The following is a 24949-nucleotide window of genomic DNA, read 5'->3' as shown; positions in this document are numbered from 1 at the left end:
TTAATGCAACAACAACAATAAATCCCTATAATTAGATTTGTCCAAAAGTAGAACGAGCTGCTTAGAGAAGTGGTGGATTCCCCACTTGTTGGTTATCTTCAAGCAGAGACTGAAGAACCACTTGCTGAGTATGTTAGAGTGAGGGTTTTTGTCATATTTAGATTATACTAGATTGCCACTGAGATCCCTTCCAATGCTCAAATTCTCTGATTTGTGATCTGACTATTCTAAGATCATCACAAATTTCTGGCTTATGAATACTATTTGACTCTCATTTCTCTGTCATTTATGAATAAATAGGATGCTTTTCTTTCTCTCTCCCTCCTCCCATTTCTTTTTTTTTCTCTTCCTTCCTTCCTTCCTTCCTTCCTTCCTTCCTTCCTTCCTTCCTTCCTTCCTTCCTTTCCTTTCTTCCTCCCTCCCTCCCTTCCTTCCTTCCTTCCTTCCTTCCTTCCTCCCTCCCTTCCTTCCTTCTTCCCTTCTTCTCTCCCCTCCTTCCTCCCTCCCTCCCTTCCTTCCTTCCTTCCTTCCTTTCTTCTTTCCTTCCTTCCTCCCTCCCTCCCTCCCTTCTTTTCTCCCTTCCTTCCTCCCTTCTTTCCTCCCCTCCTTCCTTCCTTCCTCCCTCCTGTCTTCACTCCCCTCCTTCCTTCCTTTCTCCCTCCCTTTTCCCCTCCCCTCCTTCCTTCTCTCCTTCTTTCCTCCCTCCCTTCTTCCCTCCCCTCCTTCCTTCCTTCCCTCCTTCCTTCCTTCCCTCCTTTTTTCTTTCCCTCCCTCCTTCCTTGCTTTCTTTCTTCTTTTTTCTCTCTCCCTCTCTCCTCTTTTCTTCTCTTTTCCCTATCTTTCCATAAATCACAGAATATTTGTTGTCCTCTTTTTGGAAAGATTGTGGAGGGAAGAAATGATTAAGTAAATTAAGACAAAGTAGGACCTTGATCTTTTATAAAGATTGGCTACAATGATGCTGTTTCTTCTACTGATGCCAAGTCTTACTGCTTCTCTTATACCCTCTTTTTCCACTGGTCCACTTGCAGTGAAATTGATTTATTTCTGGAGGGATGATTCTTTTTTATTTTATAGAGCTATTTGTCTTTTTCTATGTCCATATTCCTGGAAGGTGTTACAATAGAATTTTTTTTCAAAATGTAATACCCAAAATGCACTAAGCTCTTTTGCTGTATAAAGAAAACTCTATGATCAATAATTTTATTAACAACTGTTCCTTTTATAATGTCAATACTTATTTATCTGTTTTAAGAGTTTTTGTGGAACATCAGTATTAGTTTCTGGTTTTAGTTCTATAGTGTCTTTCTAGGGAAACAAGGGATGGAGCAAAAATGTGTCAGGAAAAAAAATGTGATGGAAAAAAAGACAGGAGTAAAAAATTGAAAAAATAGGTATGATAACTATGAACTGTAGAAAAAAAACTACTATGAAATGTGCCACTGAATTCAAAATATCTTGCTCACTATTGAGAATTGAGTTCTCATGGAGACTGAATTTGGATCAAAGCATAGTATTTTCACCATTTTTGTTATTGTTGTTGTTTGCTTCTTTTTTTCTTTTGTTTTTTTCCTTTTTGATCTGATTTTTCTTGCACAGCATGACAAATATAGAAATATGTTTAAAAGAATTGCACATGTTTAAACTATATCAGATAGCTTGTTATCTTGAGGAAGGGAATGAAGGGGAAAGAGGGAGAAATATTTGGAACACAAGGTTTTGCAAAAGTGAATGTTGAAAACTATCTTTGCATGTATTTGGAAAAATAAAATACTTTTAAAATGTGGGGGAATTGCATATGAAACAAAGAGAATTGAGTTCAGTGAACATCTTGGAGCAAAATCCTCCCTGTACAATTTCTCCTACACCCCAGAGAGATGGATTAAAGAGAGATAGTATCATTATAGATTTTGAGAATAGCCAAGCCTTGTAGGAAACTTCTGATTCACGGGCTAGAAACATTCGCACTTGATTTGAAATATTGAGAGTTGGTCATGGTGATGGTTAGGACAGTAGGAAGGATGTGATATACTTCTGGAAAATTTTACTAAACATTGATTTTCTTTCTTTTTTTTCTTCTCCACTCCTTGCCCCCTTCCAATCTCTCCCCCTCCCCTACAGGTTCTGCAGGAATTTTTCTTGGAGCCTTTCTGAGTGCTGGGGGGTGAGTTATGGACTGGATTGCTTTTGGCACCCACCATGAAGCCTGAATCTGCTTCTGCTCTCCTAGGAGCTGTGCTCTGCCTGAGCTCTCCGCTTTGCTCAACCCTCATCCATCCTGTCTCCCTCCACTAGGAGTTAGATCTCCAGGATTGGTCCTTGTCCTGCCCTTCAGTCTGCTCACCTCACTGCTCCTCCTTCCAACACTGTTGCTGCCCATTAGTCCAGCTCCCCAGTGACATCTGGGATTTGAGTAGCATAGGGACCCTTTTTGAGGGAAGAGCATTTCCTGAAGGATTCCCCAAACCCACTCTGTTTCTTCTCCTGGAATCAAGGCCTCCGGATCTACATGGATAGCTGAGATCTTTTCTTGGAGAGGAACAACTTCCTTTCCTCCACTCTTTCCTGTTCTCCTCTCCCTCTGTTGCCCCTTCCAACTCCTCTCTTTTGTTCTCGAAGGATTTATTGGTTATATCTGTTTCTGATATCTGGCTGGTGTCACATACACAGTGTCTTTTTCCCTCTCTCTTTGCATCTTATTTTTGCCTTCTTGTGTTCTATCTTATTCTCCTTCTTCTATTTGGCATTCTGTTTATTATCCACAAAGTCATATTCCCTATTCCCCGAGCTTCCCCTCCTTTCCCTCAGCCTAGTACACCCACAGCTTTGTACCCAACCCCAGGAGCAGCCATGGGCTTCACCCTGCACTCGATCTACTTCACTCTGAAGTTCAGTGTTCTGCTTGGCTCCCTACTGGGGCTGTGCTTGGGCCTGGAGTTCATGGGCCTTCCGAACCAATGGGCCCGCTACCTCCGCTGGGATGCCAGTACTCGAAGTGACCTGAGCTTCCAATTCAAGACCAACGTTTCAGCTGGGTTGCTGCTCTACTTGGATGATGGTGGTGTCTGCGACTTCCTCTGCCTCTCGCTGGTGGATGGTCGCGTCCAGCTCCGTTTCAGCATGGACTGTGCTGAGACGGCCGTGCTGTCGGACAAGCAGGTCAATGATAGCAGCTGGCATTTCCTTATGGTGAGCCGTGACCGAATGAGGACTGTCCTTGTGTTGGATGGGGAGGCCAGACCTGGGGAGGTCCAGCCTCAGCGGCCCCACATGGATGTGGTCAGTGATTTATTTGTTGGAGGGGTCCCAGCTGATATAAGGCCCTCTGCCCTGACCCTGGAGGGTGTGCAGACCATGCCCGCCTTCAAGGGATTTATTCTGGATCTTAAATATGGCAACTCAGAACCTCGTCTTTTGGGGACCCAGGGGGCCCAGGTGGAGGCTGAGGGTCCTTGTGCCGAAAGCCCTTGTGAGAATGGTGGAGTTTGTTTCCTCCTGGATGGCCACCCGACCTGTGACTGCTCCGCCACTGGCTATGGCGGCAAGCTCTGCTCCGAAGGTAAGGCTGCCCTTCTTCCATCTCACCCCAACCTCAGCACTCTTCCCCCTCCGCCCCCACCACCCACATAACACACACATCCATTCCCTGTTTTTACCACAGACTGACCAGTTTGATTTCAGAAGGCTCCAGTTGGTGTAGGTAGAGGGAAGGAAATGGATCTGTTTTGTAACATCCACTTCCTTGTGTTAGAAGCTGAAGAGCCTTATCTCCAAGGAGAAGGTAGTGGGAGTTTGCAATTTCTTATCTTCCTGGGCAGCTGCCCCTGTGGCATCCACAGGACTGACTAGAATGAAGTTTGAAGCCTGGAGAGTCACTGTCTCACAAACCAGGGATCTCATCCTGGGTCTCATTCCTCAGAAAGCAAACTGAAATGGACTATTCATGTCTCTCATTCCCCTAAAGTGAATACCCAGGGTTCCCATGGTCTAAGGTTTGCCACTGGTAAGAAGACAAGAAATAAATCTCAGAGCAGCTACTCCTGTCCCCTTTTGAACCATGAGCATCTGGAAATGAAAAGAAAACTCTCATCCTTGCTGTCTCTATAGTTCCTGTGGAACTTTTTATTCAGAGCATCAAAAAAATAGAGGTGAACCTTGAAGGAGGAACAGGTTTATAAAGCCTCACTGAAACTCCCATGAATGTGAATAGTAATTCTCTTTTTGGACACCCTGGTGGTTGTTAAGTGGCTATAAGAGGCCACTGATATGGTGTCTTTCTATTCCAAGCTGTTAACCCACAATTTTTTTTTTTTTTTTTTTTTTTTTTACAAAAGCTACTGTTTATATCTGGGGTGTCATGTCCTCCCTCTTCTCACATGAAACAAAAGTATAGGACTGGATTGACAGTTCAATAATTTATGTAACCAAGGAGTCTAGGAACGCTCTGCAAACCTTGGAGAATTTTCTGAAATATGAGCGGTGGCTCAAAGAACAGATAGGTATACCTGCTTCTATTGTTGACACCCTGAAGCATGTGGTTCAGGTTTCATAATATACTCTTAGAACAGAGACCTAACTGTTAGTTTGCCTTGGAATTTGTTTTTTTTTTTTTTTTTTTTAATTTTATTTTATTTTTAATAGCCTTTTATTTACAGGATATATGCATGGGTAATTTTACAGCATTAACAATTGCCAAACCTCTTGTTCCAATTTTTCACCTCTTACCCCCCCCACCCCCTCCCCTAGATTTGCCTTGGAATTTGATCTGGAGAAATGGCTTGGATTTTAAGTCTGTCAGTTTTTCCATCCCCAAAATATACTATTAATGGGTCTGTGGTGGTGAAGCTTTTTTACTTTGTATCTGTTAACTAAGAGCTCTGTCTTGGGGATTAACTAGAAAGATCAGTAGGACAGACTAAGTATTTCCTGAAGCCTGTCTTCAAGGGCATATGGGAAGGAAGAATCAGAAATTAATCCCCCTTGGTTTTAATGAACCCCTTCAAATTTGTGGTCTTTATGGCAATGTCCTGTTTTCTATAGTGGGGTGGAGGTATTATCAGTGGAAGGACAGGTGAGAGGGACTGACATTTGTTTCTTACTGCTTAATGCCCAGGATATCCTTATTCAGGTGCAATCTCTATGCTTCACAACTTGGATTGATTTTTAAATTTGCCATCAGTTGCGTAGCAAGCTTTGATCTGGACGCTTTCTGGACAACTCCATGCTCAAAGCAAGCTGCAATTGACCTGATTTTTAAAAAATCTAATTTTAAAATCTGTGTTTAGTTTACAGGTGACTTTCACACTGGAACGTCTATAAAAGTAAGAGATCTTGTTCCTGGACTGTGGGTTCACTGAATGAGAGCTCCCACAGTTTTCCTTTTCCTCATCTCTCTACTGGGTTTTACAGTATAGCTCTTTTTACAAAGGTGGGATATGATAACTGATGGTAATGGATATATTTTCATTTTTCATTTCTAGAACCATCAGAAGAAGGGAATGGGAGAAAGTGGCAAGGGCAGTAATAATTTCACTATTCCAAATTCCAAACCATACTAAGAAATGTGACAATACAAATGTGTGGGAACAATGCTCAGAGGGCATTCTGGATGTGTCATTGGCTACTAAGTCATCTTTAACAATGGGCAAAGTTTTGCTTTAAGAGTCTGAAGATGAGTAAAAATTCTCTGTGAAGACGCTGACATGATCACTTATTTTTTCTTTTATCCAGAGGGATCTATTCCACCCTTGGAACTTGTTTTGAAGTACTGAAGTCTGGCATTCTTTCTTTCCAGGGAAAGGGTGTTTGCAAATGTGTAGTTAACTTGCTGATTATCCTTGATTGCATTTTTTGTGTTTAAAGGAACTCATTTCCTCTGGGCAGGTTTGGATCAGCACTTTTCAGCTGGATGGAATCTCTGCACTATGTATATGTACAATTTGTCTTTCCCTTTTCTTTTCTGTGTGTGTGTGTGTGTGTGTGTGTGTGTGTGTGTGTGTATACATGCCCATGAGTGTTTTTCAGTCCTCAATGGAGTTTCTTCAGAGCAGATGGGATATAATTGATTTTTAATAGCTAAATGCAATATGTATATTTTAATAACGAGGTCTTTCAACAAAGTTCAGACCATTACGTGACTATTGATTGATACCTGTGTCTGTAGATATCAAAACCACAACATAACTCATTCATCCTGCTGCTAAATAAACAACGAAACCAAGTGGAAACCACTTTGTAGCAAATTTGGTAGAGAGGAACAGGGGATGATAGCGTCTCAAAGGGAGGAGAGTGGTAAAGCTCACTGGTGACAATCTGGGGCTTATTGAGTCTAGTAATTGCAATAATGCTTACTCAATCACATCAGTGCATTGCATGCTACTAGAAAATATTCGTTTTTTCTCCACACAGTTAATTTTTAGAGACTGAGCTAGGGGAAATACCTCACGTGTAAAGAACTCCTAAACACACACACACACACACACACACACGTTGCTAAATGTCAAGCAGATCTGCATATAAAATTGAAAAATGTACTTACCTATACTTAGCTATACTTACTTTTAGTTTCCTAAAGATAATGCAGTAAAGCTGGGAAGATGGGAGGCATTGAGTTTTCTTAAATTAAATATATCAATATACTGAAAGGCATCACGACTTAGAGGATAGAAGGCTGACTTCAGAACCCAGGGTTCAAGTCCTACTTTAACTCCTACTGGCTTGTGACTTTGAGTAAGTCACCTAATTTCTTATGGTAACTCTGGGTGGAAGGGAGAAGAGTAATTTGGCAGCTGTGAACTTTTTTTTTTCCCCATTCTTATTTTGATAAGTGGAATTCATTTTAAGTAGATCAAATGTGATAATATTTATAAAGTTCTTAGCATATTACCTAGCATGATAGGTACTTAATAAATACTTGTTCCCTTCTCTTTCTGCCTTGGATCCCTTTATAACTTATATATTTATTTTCTACATTTGTTTTGAGATGGGGGCCTCAGATTTCAGTAGCTTGCCAAAGATATCACAATAAAAGTTAAGAATTTATCTAAGATTACAAGTTACAGAGAAAGTGATTCCTTGCATTGGTAAAGGGAGTTTCCTGATCCAAGAATTGCCTTTGTTATTGAAAATAATGCAAGTCATAATCAAAATGATTGAAATCACAATTTCAGTCCTATTTCTATCCTTACCATGTTCAAATGGGCAAAGAACTTTTCTCTGGGAGTTGGTATTAGACACTGACTGCCCAAGTTTTCTTGTTCCCTGGAGAGGGGCATCTCCTATTGCTTTTTCTGGGAACTAAACAGGGCAAGGAAGTTAGGGCCATCAGGGAATGAGGTAAACCTCTGCTTCACACCAAGAAGGCTAAATGAGTGGAGAAAGTTATAAGGCTTTTGGCAACTTCAGATTAATGTGGTTCTTGGCATGCTAGAGGTATGCTCTGTGGTCCATTAGCTTCTAGTCAGCCTGGCACTGTTCTTAGTATGGTCCATTTGAATATCTTGAAGGGGGGTGTCTCCTCCCTGCAGTGACCTCCAAAGTAGTTCTATACTTCAAAGAAATGAATCTATAGGAAAGAAGATCAGAAGGAGCTGTCATTTTGAAATCTGTTTAAAAGTTTTTTTCTTAAAAATCATAATCAGCTAGGTTTTTATTTACTATTTAATTTTTCCCAATTACATGCGAAAACAATTTTCAACATTTGTTTTTAAAACTGATTTCCAAATTCTCCCTCTCCTCACACCCCCCTCATTGAGAATGCAAGTAACTTAATATAGGTTATACTTGTTTAGTCATGCAAAACATAGATTAGCTGGTTTTTCTACCAGTTCAGACTCAAAAGCCTGATACTCTGGGACTCTGGTAATTGTATGAGTAGATCTTTAACTTGGGGAATACTTCCTTAGATTGGAATATTGCTCTGTACTCGATCTCCCTATTGCTTCCAGTATTTCTCCTTTTGGGCTAGGATAGTTGAAAGCATCGTGGGTAAAGATCAACACGAGCTTGCTAACTCAATTGCCAATTCCATAAATCATTACTGCAGAAGCAGGAGGAGGCAAGACTTTGGATGCCCACCTTTTGAATTTTTATTGCCATAATGAAATAATTTGCTCCTCAAGACTGATTTGACTAACTGGGATGGAAATTTTGCTTGTCTGTTAAAATTCTTAATTTTTCTCTGTCATACAGAGGAGTAAATGAAATGAAAGACAAAATGGTGGACAATCCCTTCCCCCCCCGCCCCCAAATCTTTTGGCTTTGTAATGACATCAGAGCTATGCACAATGCCAGAGAGACACATATACTCATTTTGCTTCTCTGCCCAGCCGTGACCTCTTCTTAGCTCTTTCCTTTGATTGGTGGCCATGTTCTTAGATAACTGACTGGCTAGCCTTTGGGGAAGGGTTTCCAGGTCATTGAAAATAATTGGCAAAGGAGATGATCACCCACTCATGGATAACTTAGAGTCTGTGTCATTGCCTTGAAACGGGCTTGATATTTATCGGGTCCCAAGCATCTTTTGTTATGAATGTGCATATTTTTGATTTTTCAGACATATGACAGATGTACAGTTTTTGTCCAGTATTCTGATGTGTTTTAATACTAGTTTTACTGAAATTTCTACCCATTGTGAAATTAATTTCTTATGGGCAATAAAAAAGATCAAAGATGTCTCCACTTCATTTTTCTCTACTCTTATATGTAGCAAGACATCCCATGTATGAAGTACATCCCTTTCTAAGTATATATTCCTTGGTGCATGTGTGTGTGTGTGTGTGTGTGTGTGTGTACTTTTATGCATATTACTGAATATAGATTATAAAAGCTTTTATAACTAGTTAAGAAGAAACTACCATATCTTTGGATTGTTCATTCTTTCTCTCCAGTATTACCAAATTGAGAACTACAACCAGGATGCAGTTTTAACATTTTTTGGGATCAAACTCAAGAAAGAAGAATGAATAAAAGCTGTTTTGGGGTTGTTGTTTAAGCCTTTGAGTTTATCATTTCAGGGAAATTTCATTGTAGAAACTCCCTTCATTGATGGCAGATTGACACCTTGTCTATAATGAATAATTTAAAAATTGCTTAGAAGTCTTAAGGGATTAAATGATTTGTTTGAGATTATGTAGCAATAGTGTGTCAGAGGCCAGGGGATGGATACTTAATAAATGTTTCTTCAATTGAGATTATCTGCTTCCAATCCAATTTAAGTCAGTCAACAAGCATTTATTAAGCACTTGCTATCTCTCAGGTCCTGTATTGGGCACTAGGAATGAGGAAAAAGGCAAAAAAAAAAAAAAAAAAAAAAAAGGGGATCCCTTCATGTGCTTATATTCCAGGAGGAAAACTAGGAAAATAACTGCTGTGTATGTGTATGTATGTATACACACATACACAAACACACACACATACACATATATGTGGGTATATATATATATATATATATATATATATAGACACACACGTGTGTGTGTGTGTGTGTGTGTGTATAAAGATCTTCATAGAGTGGGTGGAAGGTAACCTCAGAGGGGAGGCACTAGGAATGGGTTGGGAAGATGGGGTTGAATAAATCAGGAAAGGCCTCCTGCAGAAGTCAAGATCTGAGTTTAGTATAAAAAGATTCAAAGTCATTATAAAGTAGAGCCTGAGACTTGGAATTTAAAATACATGGCATGGGAGTGGAATAATTGATGTTTGGGAGAGGGGTGGTATTTAGATGCCCAAGGTCACATAGGGATTAAGGGAGAGAGAAAGAATTTTAAATGAAGTCCCCTTAAATCCAAATCCATCCCCCTTTCCATTTTTCCATAGTGCTTCTCATACTACTTTCCTCCTTCCAAACCAAGAGTGCTTCTACTTTAATAAAGTGTTTCCTTTCCCCTTTGCTTCCCCTTTCACCATTCCAGTTGAGGCTGCTGGACTTGTAGTCAGGAAAACCTGAATTCTAATCCTGCCTCTGACACCTACTAGTTATGATTTTAGGCAAATCACCTAACCTGCCTCAGTTTCCTCATCTATAAAATAGGGATAATGATAACACTTCCCTTCTAGGGTTGTTAGGAGAATCAAATAAAATATGTCCTTTACAAACCTTGAAGCACTCTACAAATACTAATCATCATCATCATTATTATTCCTACTGCCTAACCCAGTAATTCAGAATCCTCTGGGATTATGACACAAATACCTGTCCTAAAATATATATTATATACTGTAAAGTGAGCTTTGTTGTTGTTGTTGTTGTTTTAATCGAGAGAAATTTGAAATACTCCTTAAATAAATGGAACCTATGGACTTTTCATAAAAGCAATACACGGCCTGAATGGTCTTAACTCACACCTCAATTACTCTTACACGTTTTTCATGCTAAATTCCAGCTGCCTATTAGTAGCAAGACTATAAGGATTGGCCCAGTCAAATCAAAACCCCTGGTGCATTTGTGTATTCCCACATTGTCCCCCTCTTTCACCTCCCCCTCATGCACACTTAGGCTCCTAATTGCAACTGGCATTGTTCCTAATTTGTATGAATACTGAGTGGGCCCTGGCCAGGCTATGGGAGTAGGGAGAGGGAGATGAAGATGAAAATGGGGAAGAGAAGTGTGTAAAGAATCAGAGGTTAATAGAGGAATCTTCCCTTCCTCCTTTTGGGCAGTTGCTGGGAGGCCAACACGGAGACAGAAGCCTTTTAAAAAAAAAAAAAAAAAAAAAAGGACCTACTGGCGCTAAAACTGTACCCCTGACCTGATTCTCAAACAGCAACCCCAGCCTCAGGTTTGCCTGGCTTCACACTCTCGACCAAAGCCAGCCAGCAGGGGCTGTTTCTAAACGGAGCCTGAATAGGGGTCTGATTGCTCCTTTTCCTTGTCTCCACTTTGATTACCAAATGAGATTTCCTGGGTATGCTGTATGCTAAATGACAGAGCAGCAGCCTGCCTCTTGCTCTAATTATCACACTTTTAACTGTGGAGGGAACAGCAATTTTTTTTAATTCCCCCACCATCACGTCTCTGCCTCCTTTAAAGAGAGGAAACCCTCCCTCATTCTTCCTTCAGTAGAGTAGCAGCCACCCTTCCCTATTCTGAAAACATTGAAGCCAGCTGCTTGGCTTTGCCTCTAAAACATTGGAGGAGGGGCTGAGGAGGGGGCTGGTAGGGTTCAATGGCAGGAGGAAAGTAGAGGAGGGAAACTAATACTAAGATTTTGTGGGCATTTTGCCAAGAGTCTCCGAAGTAGCATCTGACATTGCAAATACATTTACTTTTGCATTTCATCATCAGATGGTTCCAGGAGCCCAGAACTGGGAAGTTAATGAATTCTAAGGTTGATATAAGTTCTTGGGAAGCAACCCCAGAATAGACTGTATGTGACAACAGCCAGTTGGATAGCTGCCCTTCCTTTCAGGGAGTGGATGGGCCCAACGAGAAGATGAAGATGTAAACTGTTGGGTAGGAAGGGATTTTTGATCTATACCTCTTTTAAACCAAGTCTTCTCTACCCCACTCTACATGAGGAAGAGTATGAGGAGAGTTGGGGAGGGAGTCATTTGGGGATACACAAATGTATCAAAACTCTGATACCTGGTTCAGTCTTTATAGTCTTTCTCCAGTGTCTTACAGGCAGCTGGAACTTAACATGAAGAACATGTAAGAGTAATTGAAGTCTCTATTAAGACCATTCAGGCCAAGTCCTAGTTTTATGAAAAGCTCATGGATTTTCCACTTGCTATGATTCATGATTTTTGTACAGAGCCATCACTTTTCAGAGGTTTCTTAAGCACTCTTTATCTTGATCTTCACAATAAGATAAATTATCTCTAACTTATAGTTAAGGAAATTATATCTAGAGATCTCTGTTTTGGTAATGGAATGTGAAAGCAAATATAGATAGTTTTTATTTGGGTGAAAATTCAAAATATTTTGACTAGAATCTGAGGGTCCCTTTCTTTGGCACTCATTTCCAAGATATCTATGCTCTTTTATATCCTTGGGTTTGCTTACCACAATAATTTGCTCACATACTTTGAAATGGATTATTAATCATTTACCTAATACAAATTCCATTTCTATTATCATATGGGTGAAAAAGAGTTTCCTACTCTTTCAAGATTAGTGGCTAAGCCAATCGTTCCTAAAACTTTGACTTCTCTGAGAGCTGCAGTGGATATTAGCAAAAAATTACCAAAAAATTTGCCTCTGTTCCTCAAGTACTTCTTGGACCAGGAGCTACTATCTATATCAAGTTGTTGGGTGCCACAACAGTCAGCTCTTAGGAGAAGGATTTGGAACCCAGTTACCCTTACTGGAGGATTGCTGAATTGAATAGCTCTGCATCTTCATCAAGCTTTTGGCATTTCAGATCCCTGGAATTTCACAGCTGTGCACTTAGATATGGTGGTAATGGATGTGATTCCTGAATGAATTTATAATTCCCCCTCTTGTTGCCTCCATTCATTTTCTATTCTCTCTCTCTCTCTCTCTCTCTCTCTCTCTCTCTCTCTCTCTCTCTCTCTCTCTCTCCTCCCTCATCACTTGTTGCTTTCCCATGACAGCAGTGTTGACTTTGGATATATTGGGGTTCTTTCTCCCTCACCTAGTGAACCTTCATCACAGAAAAATTTCTAATTCCCAAAGTCAAAAGGAAAAAAAGAATTGTACACAGGTGGCACAGAAAGGACTTTTGTGGGTGAATGGGGAATGATGGAAAGAGGGAAGTGCCTAAAATGAGTGGATGCATAAGGAGGCCATGAGAGCAAGGAACAAGATAGGGAATCTTTGTTATAGATTGATAGAAGGTGAAAGATAGGGCACCCTTTCCCCTCTCACTCTCCAGGCCCTAAGACTTTATAGTAAAGTAGAATTGCTTGCTATGGATTACTGTGGGATTGCTCTCCAAGTAACACTTGAATGGAAAAAGAAAAAGACAAAGGATGGTCCAGCCTGTTTGTTCCTGTGATATATTTTAGGAATAGACTTACTTTCAGGCTGTCATTACTACTGTTGTTTTTCAGAAACAAATGTCTTTAGGTGACCTATTTAAAAGCAATATGGGGTCCCTTTTAAATGTGTCACCATATATATCTATTCTCAATCCTTGTTTCCCCAATCTGCAATGGTTCTAAATAATGTATTTTCCAAAGATTTTCAGGAGGCAGCACCACCAGCAGCTTTTAAAAATAAACTGACCCTGTACTCATCATGTAAAGCAGCAGTCTGTCTCTGTGATAAAACTTATTCTGTTTTCAGACCCAGAAATTGTGGGTGCTTTAAGTTCTTCAGTGAAAGGTACTGTGTTTGGTAACTGGAGCAATTTGAAGTGGGTGGAGGTGAAGGGGAGGCTGATTTGAAAACCTGGAACATGAACTGTGTGAGTTTAACTTGTTTTGGGGTATCTATTACCTAACTGTGAAATGTCCCATTCTTCCCTTCCTACTGGTTAGCACAATGTCTTTCATATCGTAGGAGCTTAATAAATATTTGTTGAATGAATGTGATTATCATTCCCATTTCTTCCAGGCCTCCTTCTCCCCTCCTTTTTACTGTCTCTCATTTGAGTTTTGTAACATTACACTTTTCTGATTTTTCTACTTCTGGCCCTTTAATGTTTGCAAAATGCTTTACAGTATCTTGTTTGATCCTCACAGCTACTGTGGGATGTAAATATTGTAGATCCCTATTTTACAAGTAAGGAAACTGAGGCAGGCAGCGGTCAAGAGTCTTGTCTAGCAAGTATCTGAAGAAGGATTTGAACTCAGGTCTTCCTGACTTCAATTCCAAGTTTTATCTACTATGTTTGGATTCAAATGTCATTTGCTGGATATGTGGATGACTTCTATCTGAATTTGGAGCAGGAAGGTTGTTGCAGTGGAAGGACCAATGAACTTGGAGAAATAGGATTTGAATTTGAATTCTGGTTTTGCTATTTAGAAAGTCATTTAACTTTTCTGGGCTTCAGTTTACTTATCTGTTAAAAAGAGGACTCTAAGACCTCTGTTTTGGAATCAGGAAGATTCATCCTACTGAGTTTAAATTTTACCACAGATACTTACTAGCTGTGTGTCTCTGGGAAAGTCATGTTTGCCTCAGTATCCTCATCTGTAAAATGAACTGGAGAAGGAAATGGCAAACTAATCAAATATCTTCATCAAGAAAACCCTAAATGGTATCATGCAGAATCAGACACAATTGAAAAATGAGTGAACAATAACAAGGTCCCTCTCCTATATCTATCTTCATAGATCTTAGGTATTGAATCATCATCTTTCTATTGGGCATCTTGAAATAGATATCTCATATGTATCTCAAGCTTATTATGACCAAATCAGAACTTGTTTCCTTCCTAATTTCCTTTTCTCAGTGGTCAAGTCTTTTTGATGCTGTTTCTCAACACTGTGTATGCATTGGTCCTCTTCTTCCCATGGCTGCCATCTGAATTTAAGCCCTCATCACCCTTTCCCTCCTCCCTCATTGAGCAGGGAAGTAATTTGATATAGATTATATATGTGCAGCAAGAAAATTGAACAATTATCTCAAGAGCAATACAAGTTGATTCTTTCATCAATTCTTCCATCTAGCTTTAATCACTAAATAAATGTGGCCTCAAACTGAGACCTATTGGACACCTTAACTTAAAAAGACCAAGGTCTTCCATTGCATCCGAGGCCATCTCCAGTCGTCTTGATCTATATCTGGTGATTGGACCCAGATGGCTCTGGAGGGGAAAGTGAGGCAGGTGACCTTACATAACCCTCCCACACTTAAATCCAATTCACTTGCATGTTATTGCATCATCTCCCTGATGTCATGGTCCTAAATAACAACCACCACCTCTCAATGGATTATTGCAGTAGCCTTCTAATTAGTTTCATTGACTCCAGTCTCTACCTTCTCCAATCTGTTCTCCATACACTTACCAAAATATCAATCCTAAAATGTGTCTGACTCTCCTGCTCAAAATTTTTTTCTGTATCTTTTTCCTTTAGCATCAAATTTGAACTCTTATTTATTATTATTATTATTATTTTTGGTGTTTCAAAGCCCTTTCCAGTCTGATTCCAGTCTCTCTTTCCAACTCATAATCTATTACTCATCTAAAAGCACTCTAGGTTCTAGCCAAATGGTTTTGTTTGCTGCTTTGTTTACACAGAACTCCATTTCCCACCACTATGCTTTTGTACAAACTATCCCCAATGCTTGAAATGTACTTTACCTCTTCCTCTTTGAAAATTTGATTAAAGTACAATGGAAGTATTATCTTAGATGTTTCCTAATTTTCCTTAGCAACTAGGATTCCCCTGAAATGATTTCATTTATCTTGTCCTTACTTTTCATTTAGGGCAGCTAGATGATTTAGTGCATAGAGCACTGGGCCTAAAGTCTGGAGGACTCATCTTGAGTTCAAATCTTCTCTCACATACTTCCTAACTGTGGGACTCTGAACAAGTTATTTAACCCTGTTTGCCTCTATTTCCTTATCTGGAAAATGAGCTGGAAAAGGAAATGGCAAACCATTCCAGTAACTTTGACAGAAAACTCTAAATGGGGTCACAAAGAGTTGAAAATGACTAGGAAATAGCAAAACATTGAATTGACATATCTATTATTCTCTTCCCCAATATATATTTCTTGAAGACAGGGACTATTCTCATTTTTGTTTTTCTATTTCTTCCAATACAGTGCTTGGCACATTTTAAGTTCTTAAATAAATGCTTATTGACCAACTGATTTGAAATGATATGAGAAGAATTTTTCAAATTATTCAGTACAGCTAGTTTCTTCTTTCCCCGCTGGACATACCTATGGTTCCTATCCTGAATCTACAGTCTGAATTTCAGTCTGGAGTCAGTAGTTTGCTTCCTCTGGGGCTACTTTCTTAGTTTCCTAAAGGGATTATTATGTGGTATTGGAAAAACTCCTTAGGGACTTGCAGCAGTCTCTAGTCCTGAATGCCTAGAAAAGGAAGGAAAGGAAGATTGGCAGTACATTTCATAGATCAATGATATTTTTAGTGAAATTCAATAACTTCTCCTGTAGATAAGCATTGCTTTCATTCCTTGGAGAATATAAAAACATGGAGAGAGAATATATATAGTTTATTTACTTAATAAATTGCTTTTTTTTAGGGAGAAAGGTACAAATCTTACAAGAAGATCAAAAAACAAAAATGAGGATGCTTGTCTATGACCCCAAGGTGGAGGAAGGAATACAGAGAGGTCAGAAAGTTGGACGACATTCATTACTTTCTTTTTATTCCTTTTGGGCTCTCTTCCTTTTCAAAAAGGGACATAGCCCTCTATGGCAAATCATAGGATGTTTGGACTTGAGAAGGGAGGAAGAGTCAATGTTGAAGTCATTGAGACTTTTGAGAAAAATTCTTGGAGGATCATGGTCTTTGAAGAAATCTATGGTAGTTTGGAGCCAGAATAAGAAAGGATCGAGGTCTGGTTTTTTGGGTCATCGATTTAGGAAGGGGCCCTAGAAATTATCTATTCCACCTTCACTTCCTTAACTTCTGGTCCTTTGGTATTCTAACCCTTTTTGCCCTGCTAGAAGAAGAAAGGGGGAGAAAGAAGGGAATGTGTGTATATATGTGTGTATGTATTTGTAATCTGTGTGGCAGGCACTATGAAAGTGGGTTTTTTAGAAAAATAAATATTATCTCTTTTGATCCTCACAACTCTAGGAAAGAAATATTATCATCCCCATTTTATGGTTGAGGAAATTGAGCCAATAAGATTAAGTGTCTTGACCAGAGTCATTCAACTAGGAAGCATGTGACACTTTAAAGGCTTGCAAAACACTTTACCAATCTGATCTTATTTTATCCGTACAGGTAGGTGCTATTATTATCCCATTGATATAGATGAGGAATCTGATGAGCATCTGAGACTATATTTGAACTCAGATCATACTGATCCTAAGCTAGGGGTAGGGCTGGAAGACATTTGAGGGGGGAGGTTAGTTTTTTGGGGAAGTGGCAATTTCTATAATTCTGCCAAGAACCCCGAGTGAAATACCTATAGCACCCCATCTATATACTTCTTTACTCATTTCCCTGAGGCTACTGGAAACAAAGTGAATTTTCCCCCACCTAGTTCTTTAGAATTTCACTTTCATTTTAGTCCTAGCATTGAAACTTGTTAAATGGTCACTAGCTTCTAAGCTGTGGTCTCAATGACAGGCATTACCTTACTGAACTGTAAGCAGCAATTTTTTAAATTTTTTTTTTTTTTTATTTTTGCGGGGGAAGAGAAAGAATGGAAGTTAACACCACAAACAATAATGCACAAATTGTTGCTAAGGCAGAAAGAGCAGCTGCGTTCTGCATTTTAGTTGCTGCTGGAACCTCAATGTTTGCATTTCCTGACTCTTCAGTTTTCAATGTTGCCTTAATGGAGATTGTTGGCTATTTTGTATGTGTAGAATATATAACTAGTGGCTACATTTTAATGTGTCTCTTGGCTCCTATCAGCTTTCGCAGTCTTAATGCATGTTCTACTTGCTCGGGTCTCACGATTCATGTTTCTGGAATACGTGCGAGGAGACACTCATCAAGAGTCATAAGATTGAAAACCCAAGGGAGTATTCTTTTTCTGGGTCCTTAATTAAGGCATGTATATAAATAGGGAATGGGTTTATATAGTTTTAATAATAGCTTGCATTTATATATCAATTTAAGGTTTGTAATGTACTTTACATATATCATCCATATACACATGTGGATGTGTAAACCACTAAATAGATATGTGCCACGTACTTGAAATCAGTCCACTAAGGATGTCATTTTTCTTTTTTTTTAATTTTGAAGGGTACCTACCCAGAATCACACTGGAGGCATAGATCCTGGTATACCTTGAAAGCAGATTTTACCTTTTGGTAGAGACTTTTCACTGAGATACATAAAATGATATAATTGTAATTGTTATTCGGTATCCCAATATATGCACATATATTCCGAATTGGGAACCAGGACCCCAACTACTTAATCTAGGTGGAAACAAAGTATTCTTTTTAGCCCTTAAGTGACTTGATAGAACAGTGGATCTGGAGTTAAGGAAGACCTGGGTTCAAATCCAGTTCCAATCACTTATTCACTGTATAATTTTGGACAAATCACTTCTGTTTGCCACAGTTTCCTCATCTGCATAATAAGGATAACAACTCCTACCTCCCAGAGTTATTGTGAGGATCAAATGTGAAATATTTGTAATAGCTCTTAGTAAAACTTAAAGCACTATGTAAAGGATGAATATTACTACTAATACTATTACTAGTGAGACAACTAAGTGACTCAGAGGATAGAATGCTGGACCTGGAGTCAAGAAAATTAGTTCAAAACCAGTCTTAGACATTTAGCAGCTGTGTGACCCTGGACAAATCACTTCTGTTTGTCTTAATATACTAGAGAAGAAATGGCAAACCTCTCCAATATCTTTGCCAGGAAAACCCCAAGGATAGTAATGGAGGGTTCTGGTCCATGGAGTCATGAAGCATCAAATGTGATTGAACAACTCCATTAGTATAATAAGTTCTAGTATTAATACTACTATCTTCGAATACCCAGTCCTCTGTATGAATTAAAGGTTGCAACTTGTGTTAGAAGAGACCAAGTTCTGTTGAGATTGAAATTCCCAGTTGATGTGTTTGAGGTTCAGCACCAAATGAAGTGATTCATGGAGTCATCAAATAATGTCATATAATTGGTTTGGTCATATAATAAATTTAGGAGAATTTAGGAGAAGAGGTTACAGACAAAATGAAGACATACAATAGACACCAGGAATGGTAAATATGAAATAAAATTTGAGAGCATATAATAATTAACAATTCAAAAGACAAGTCCCCAAGGGGGAACTCACAATTAATTAGGAGAAAGGGAATATACCATGAAGTGGGAATATTTCATTGACTGGTAGGCTAGATCCATAAAGGAGTTTAGTACCCCAAAAGAGTTAGTTAGCTATAAGAAAGAGAAAGACATCAGGAGGTATGAGGGAAGGGTGAGGAAAAAGACACCATGAGATAGAACTTGGCAGTGGGCTAACCCAAAAGTGGTCTAGCAAAGATGGCGTGGGTCATAGACAGATTTATAGGGGAAAATCTAACCTCAGTGTTTGACAGAATTTGGATTTCTGATTGGACACAGCAAAATGGGGCTACCCACAACCTCTACCAAGGATGGGACTATAAGTTGAACTGATCTCTCCCCTCCTCCCACTTTACCAGCAACCCCAGGGACCCACTATCTCATCACTGTTAGTTCATAGTGAGTCCCTGGAAAAGAGCAGAGAGGGTTGGTTGGTGGGCAGGGGTCATAGTTGCACTCAGTTATCTAAAGATCTGTCTGTAAAAAGAAGTAGAAAATGAATTTTCTGTTGCTTGGAACGACATAACAAGGATTGATGGGAAAATTTAAGCAACCAAGTTTCAGTTCACCATGAAGAATGACACATACAAATTAGAGCTACCCAGTATGGGAAACTAGCTTAGCTACCTTACAAAGTAACAAACTATCAATAGAAATATTACAGGCTGGGGATGTTGAAGGGTTTAAATCATCTTTGAGGTCTCTTCCAACTCTGACTCTTCTTTCCTGACTTGTGAAGCTCAGTTCCTTTTCTAGAGGCAATATTTTTCTTTTAGATAATAGCTTTCATAACCCTAGTTAGCCTTCATTTTCTTTTTTTAAATAAAAGATCATAGTTTTAGAGCTGGAAGGGACCTTTGGGGACACTGAATTCATCTCATTTTTGCAAATAAGGAAACAGACCCAATGAATTTAAATAACATACCAAGAGTTACTTGACAAGGAATATCTGAAACAGCATTCAAACTCAGGTCTTTCTGGCTCCAATTACACTATTTAATCCTCCATACCCATCTGCTTCTCACAATTGACCCCTTTGCTATTGGCTTCACTTAATAATGCTTTACTCTCTTGGAACCAGTATAGTTTGTCCTCTTTATATGGAGGTTGTTTTTCAGTATATTTGGTAGTTGTGGTTTTAATTCAACTTCCTGGCTTTGTAAATCGAATATAGCAATATGAAAACCAAATTCCATTCCTGTGTTCCGTTTTGACCTGGCTCTGTAAAGATTTTTTTTTTTATAAGTTCCAGCAATTTAGGCATAGGCAATATAGGAAAATCTTGCTCCTTCAGAGATTCTGTCCATTCATAATTTCAGTTGATGAGGAAACTTTTCTCACCTTGTAAATTAATTGTGTAAACACGTTTAGTAGGTGAGTGTTTAAAACAAGAGAACAAAGTTTATTTACTATGATCTACTATTCTGAAATGCATAAAAGGGGTTATTTATATACAAGCAATTGTTATGCTCATTTAAAAGTATCTTATGCATTCCCTTAAGTTCCCTTCAAATTCTCCACTTGGACCATGAATGGATAAATGAATTAACTGGAATTAGGGTTGTCTAGTTTGAGTTAAGATAAATTTTCTATTACTAAAAATGTGTTTTAAAGTTTCTAATTTAAATTTTAAAAGATCTTTCAGTGTGATCGTCATTCACATAATTAGTCTCAATTAAATTTTATTACAATATTCATTCGTCTGAATTCAGCTTTTTCATAAGGGATTGTATTCCTATAAGGGATACAGAGAAAAATAAGACCTATTAATTGCTTTTTGCAGGTTACCATCTAGTAGAAAGAGACTATATACATGCTTATAGTACATGTTAAAATGTGATGTATCATCAGAAGTACAAAATATGAATGTTCAGGAGAGGGAGAAATTCTCTTAAAATGAAAAAGATCGATTTTTCTAAAGATGATTGGAATTAAAAACGTTGGATTTAGCTTAATAAAATTATTAGGTCACTAAAGACTCAAACCCTTATTATACAGATAAATCAACAATCCTTTATTAAGCACCTACCATGTGCTAGATTCTGTCCAGAGTGCTGGGAACCTAAAGCTCTCAGAACTGAATTGTCTTCATTGACTTTAGACAAATTACTATGACCCTGAGGCTCAAATCTCTAATCCCTAACAACTGTTTCCCGGTTAAACTACTGCATGCTGAAATATGATAGGTAGTCTGATGATAAGGGAGGGCTATAAGGTTTGACCCTGCTGGGGGTGGGGCAGAAGTAGGAGACTATTTTGCAAATGAAATAACTAGGGAAGTCAGTGTTTCAAATAGAAGAAAGGGAGTAGGATAGGTTCATTTGATTGTGAAAGAGAGTACAAAGGAAATGTTAGTGATTCCTGGTTTTTAAAGTTTCTGCCACGGGACAGTGTTTGGAAAGAAAAAACACCCTTGAAGAAATCAGCACTCTGGTCCACTGCTCTCCATTTTCCTCTTCACTTTATGATAGCAGGAAGTGCAGTGGGGGAAGGAGTGTTTGCTCTCTGAGCACCTGCTGCATGGTCACAGTTTTCCAGGAATTTCAGGACACAGGGAGGAATTTTCCCCCAGCTGTGTTGTATGTTTCACATTGCCGTTGAACGCTCTGAAGTTGCTTACCCAGCATAAGTTAGTGAAAGCAGGAAGGGGGAGGAATAGAAGGAACAGTGGGAACTCCTTTCTACATCTTTATCAGGAAAAATTGGTGTCTCAGTATCCAGCTGGGATATGATAGGAACAAGTCATTTTGAGGGAAATGAACTGTCTCACCTAGCAGCAGGCTAATATACCTGAGAGCACCCACACATAGTCACTTATATTGCATCCTTTTGAATTGTATCCATTTGCCATTTAAAAACACGGGAATAACCTCCAAAAGAAAGAACTTATATATGGAAATATGTATACAGGGTTCCATCTGTCTGTCTGTCTATGTATCTATCAAATGTTGACCTTCTCGAATGCAAGAGAGGGAAAGAGGGAGACAACTCAGAATTCAAAAGGTAACAATAAATAAATAAAAGAAAAAAATACAGAAATATTTAAGACTACCCCTCCCAATCTCCTACCCCCCCACAGTAACACTAAATTCACTTTTGCAGTCTATTTCTGTGATTCTGTGGGACATCATTGAGACCACAAGGCTGGGAGGGGTGTTATCAGAATTCATACTTTGTTTTTCAGACTCATGAATTTTGGAGGTTTAGGACAAACTGGAGAAAGTACAAGGAGGCTCCTTGTCTCAAAGTTCAGAGGTTAACAAATTTACAGTGATGTTGGCTATCTCAGTAATACAAAGTTTAGCACCTGAATTGGGAGTTAAATAGAATCATAGGACTTTAAAGGTTGGAGAGATCTCAGACAGCTACTTTTTCTCCCTCTTGCATTTTACAAATAAAGAAAATGAACAGAGGTGAAGTACCCTGTCATAGTCACACAAGACATGAAAGAGCCATAGTTAGGGCTACAATAGAGATGCCCAGGCCCACAATCAGCTGCTCTTTCCACAGCAAGAGTCTTTACTTAGACTCTAGTTCCTTGATTTCTTTTCTTATGTTATTACGAGGCAACTAAGTGGAGCACTGGTTAAAGTGCTAAAGGCAGGAAGACCTGAATTCAAAGCTAGCTTCAGACATTTTCTAACCATGTGGCCCAGTGCAAGCCTGCCTCAATTTCCTCACCTGTAAAATGAGATCAAATAAAATAATATTTGGAAAGTACTTAGTACAGTGCTTGACACATGGTACTTAATAAATTCTTATTCCCTCCCCTTTATCTTCATTTTCTGGCTATGACTTCACAAGGATTTCAGTGTTTTCACCTGAGTGATACTTTTCTGTTGTGAGTAACTGAAAAAATATTGGGAGACATCATGGAATAGTGAATAGAGAACAAAGAAAACGTGGGTTCAAGTCCTGTCTTTGGAACATTGACTGGCACTAGGCAAATCACTCAACCCTCAGTGCCCCTACCAATTCTCTAAAATTAAGTGGAAGATTTGCTTTCTTTAGAAGGGAATTCTTTAAAAGGAATTCTTTGTAACAGTGAAAGGTCATAGGTCTGCCACCTCCTTTCCCCAAACAAATCAAACTCAGTATTTTTGTAGGAGGTAACATCTTCCCCCATTCCAGGAAGTGAATAGATTTTTCTGATTTTAAAATTGTCTTGGGGAGGAGAGTTAGACAACTCAACAAGCATGTATGAGGCATTTGGGTTCTATCAGACACTGTGCTAAGCATTTGGGTACAAAAAAGATAAAAAATAGCCCTGACCACATGATAAATTGGAGATAATTTTTAGAGAGAAGGGAATAAGATCTAGGGGGGTCAGTAAAAGCTTGCTGTAGAAAGTGAGGCTTTAGCAATGATCAATTATGAAAAACTTGGTTCTTCTCAGTGGTTCAGTGAGCTAAGGCAATCCCAATAAACTTTGGATAGATAATGCCATCTGCCTTTAGAGAGAGAACCATGGAGAATGAATGTAAAACAATACATGCCACATTCACTTTTTTGTCTTTTTCTTCTGTTTTATTTTCTCTCATGGTTTTTCCCTCTTGTTCTGATTTTCATTTTCAGAAATGAAGATGATGCATTTTTTTGGGGGGGTGGGTTCTGACATAATCAGGGGGGCCCTTTAACTTAGGGAGGACAGCAAACATATTCACTTTCTCATCCCAGAATATACAAAATTCTTTTTCCTTCTTAAAACAGCAGATAGAACAAAATACATAAAAATATTGGTGAGATATATCCTGTCTCATAAGTTCTTTTTTTTCTAGTGTATTTTTAGTATACATTACTTTATGAATCATGTCCTAACATGATTCATAAATAAATGTATATTTTTGAAATGAATGTACATGTATTATCAGGAAAAAAGAAAACAATAAAAAAAATTAAACCAACAGTAACAACAAAAAAGAAAATGAGATTTCTAGGTGAGACTTGTAGGAAATCAGGGAAACTTGGTGGAAGAGAATGGTAAGCATGAAGGAGAGCCGATGAAAACAGAATTTCAGGGGGTAGGAAGTGTGTCGTTACTGAAGAACAGCAAGAAGAGTGTATCATGGAGTACATATTCAGGACTAGAGTATCAGAAACTTGGAAAGGCAGTAGGGGAGTAGATCATGAAAGATTTTAAGAGCCAAACAGAGATTATTATATTTGAGATTGGAAGCAACAGGCCACTTGATTGAATAGCATATATAGTGACATGATCCATAGATCCAAAGGTCAGATTTTTAGTAAGATCATTTTGAAAGCTAATTGGATGATGGAGTGGAGTGGGAAAAGACAGTTAGGAAGACCGAGCAGCAAACCAGTGCAATAATTCAAGCACCATGTGCTGAGAAGCCTGTATTAAAGAGATGACCATGCCAGAGGAGAACAGAGGTATATAACGCTTCTTTGCTTCTCCTCCTCCTCCCCCAAGTAGAATTGACTGGATTTGGCAACAAATTGGACATGGAGTATGGTAGGATGAGGATCAAGGATGATACCCAAGTTTTGAGCCTAGGTGACTGAGAGGATAATGGCGTCCTTGACATAATAGGGAAGTTAGAAAGTTTGTTCTTAAATATGTTTGACTCTTCTTGATACTATGGACCTCTGTCAATGGCGTTTTCTTGACAGAGATACTAGAGTGGTTTGCAATTTTCTTCTCTAGTGAATCACTTTGTGTTTTTGTTTGTTTGTTTGTTTTTTACAAGGCAGTGATCCATAGGCAAACAGAGGTTATGACTTGCCCAACAAGGAAGTTTCTAAGGCTAGATTTAAACTTAAGTCTTCCTGACTCCAAGCCCAATAGTTTATCTACTGAGCACTTAGCTGCCTCTAAGTTAGGAAAAGGGGAGAGTTTGTCGGGAAAGATAACGAGTTCAGCTTTGGACATGTTGCATTTAAGATGCCTATGTCCTGGCCCTCAAGTTGAAGATGTCTAAGAAGCAGTTAGAGGGAGGAGGCTGATTATGATTGGCTAAAAAGATTGAGAATCATTTGCATGGAGATCCTAAATGATCAAATGGAGGCTGATAAAACTAGCCAGTGAAATAGTCCAGAGGGAGAAAAGAATAGAATTCAGG

General features: G+C 38.8%; 1 protein-coding gene across 1 annotated transcript in view; it reads left to right on the top strand.

The window, feature by feature from the left end:
- NRXN3 (neurexin 3) overlaps positions 1 to 24949 on the top strand; it is a 2051432-nt gene that overhangs the window by 104706 nt on the left and 1921777 nt on the right. The window contains exon 2 of the mRNA XM_031949344.1: positions 2122 to 3559. Within this exon, the coding sequence (XP_031805204.1) occupies positions 2851 to 3559 (709 nt within the window). The 5' untranslated portion in view covers positions 2122 to 2850. The remainder of the gene's footprint in view (positions 1 to 2121; positions 3560 to 24949) is intronic.

Source organism: Sarcophilus harrisii, chromosome 2, assembly GCF_902635505.1.
Source record: "Sarcophilus harrisii chromosome 2, mSarHar1.11, whole genome shotgun sequence".
In the NCBI taxonomy this organism is placed as follows: domain Eukaryota; kingdom Metazoa; phylum Chordata; class Mammalia; order Dasyuromorphia; family Dasyuridae; genus Sarcophilus; species Sarcophilus harrisii.
Note: the sequence above shows the minus strand (reverse complement) of the source record. Positions and strands in the feature narration are given on the sequence as shown.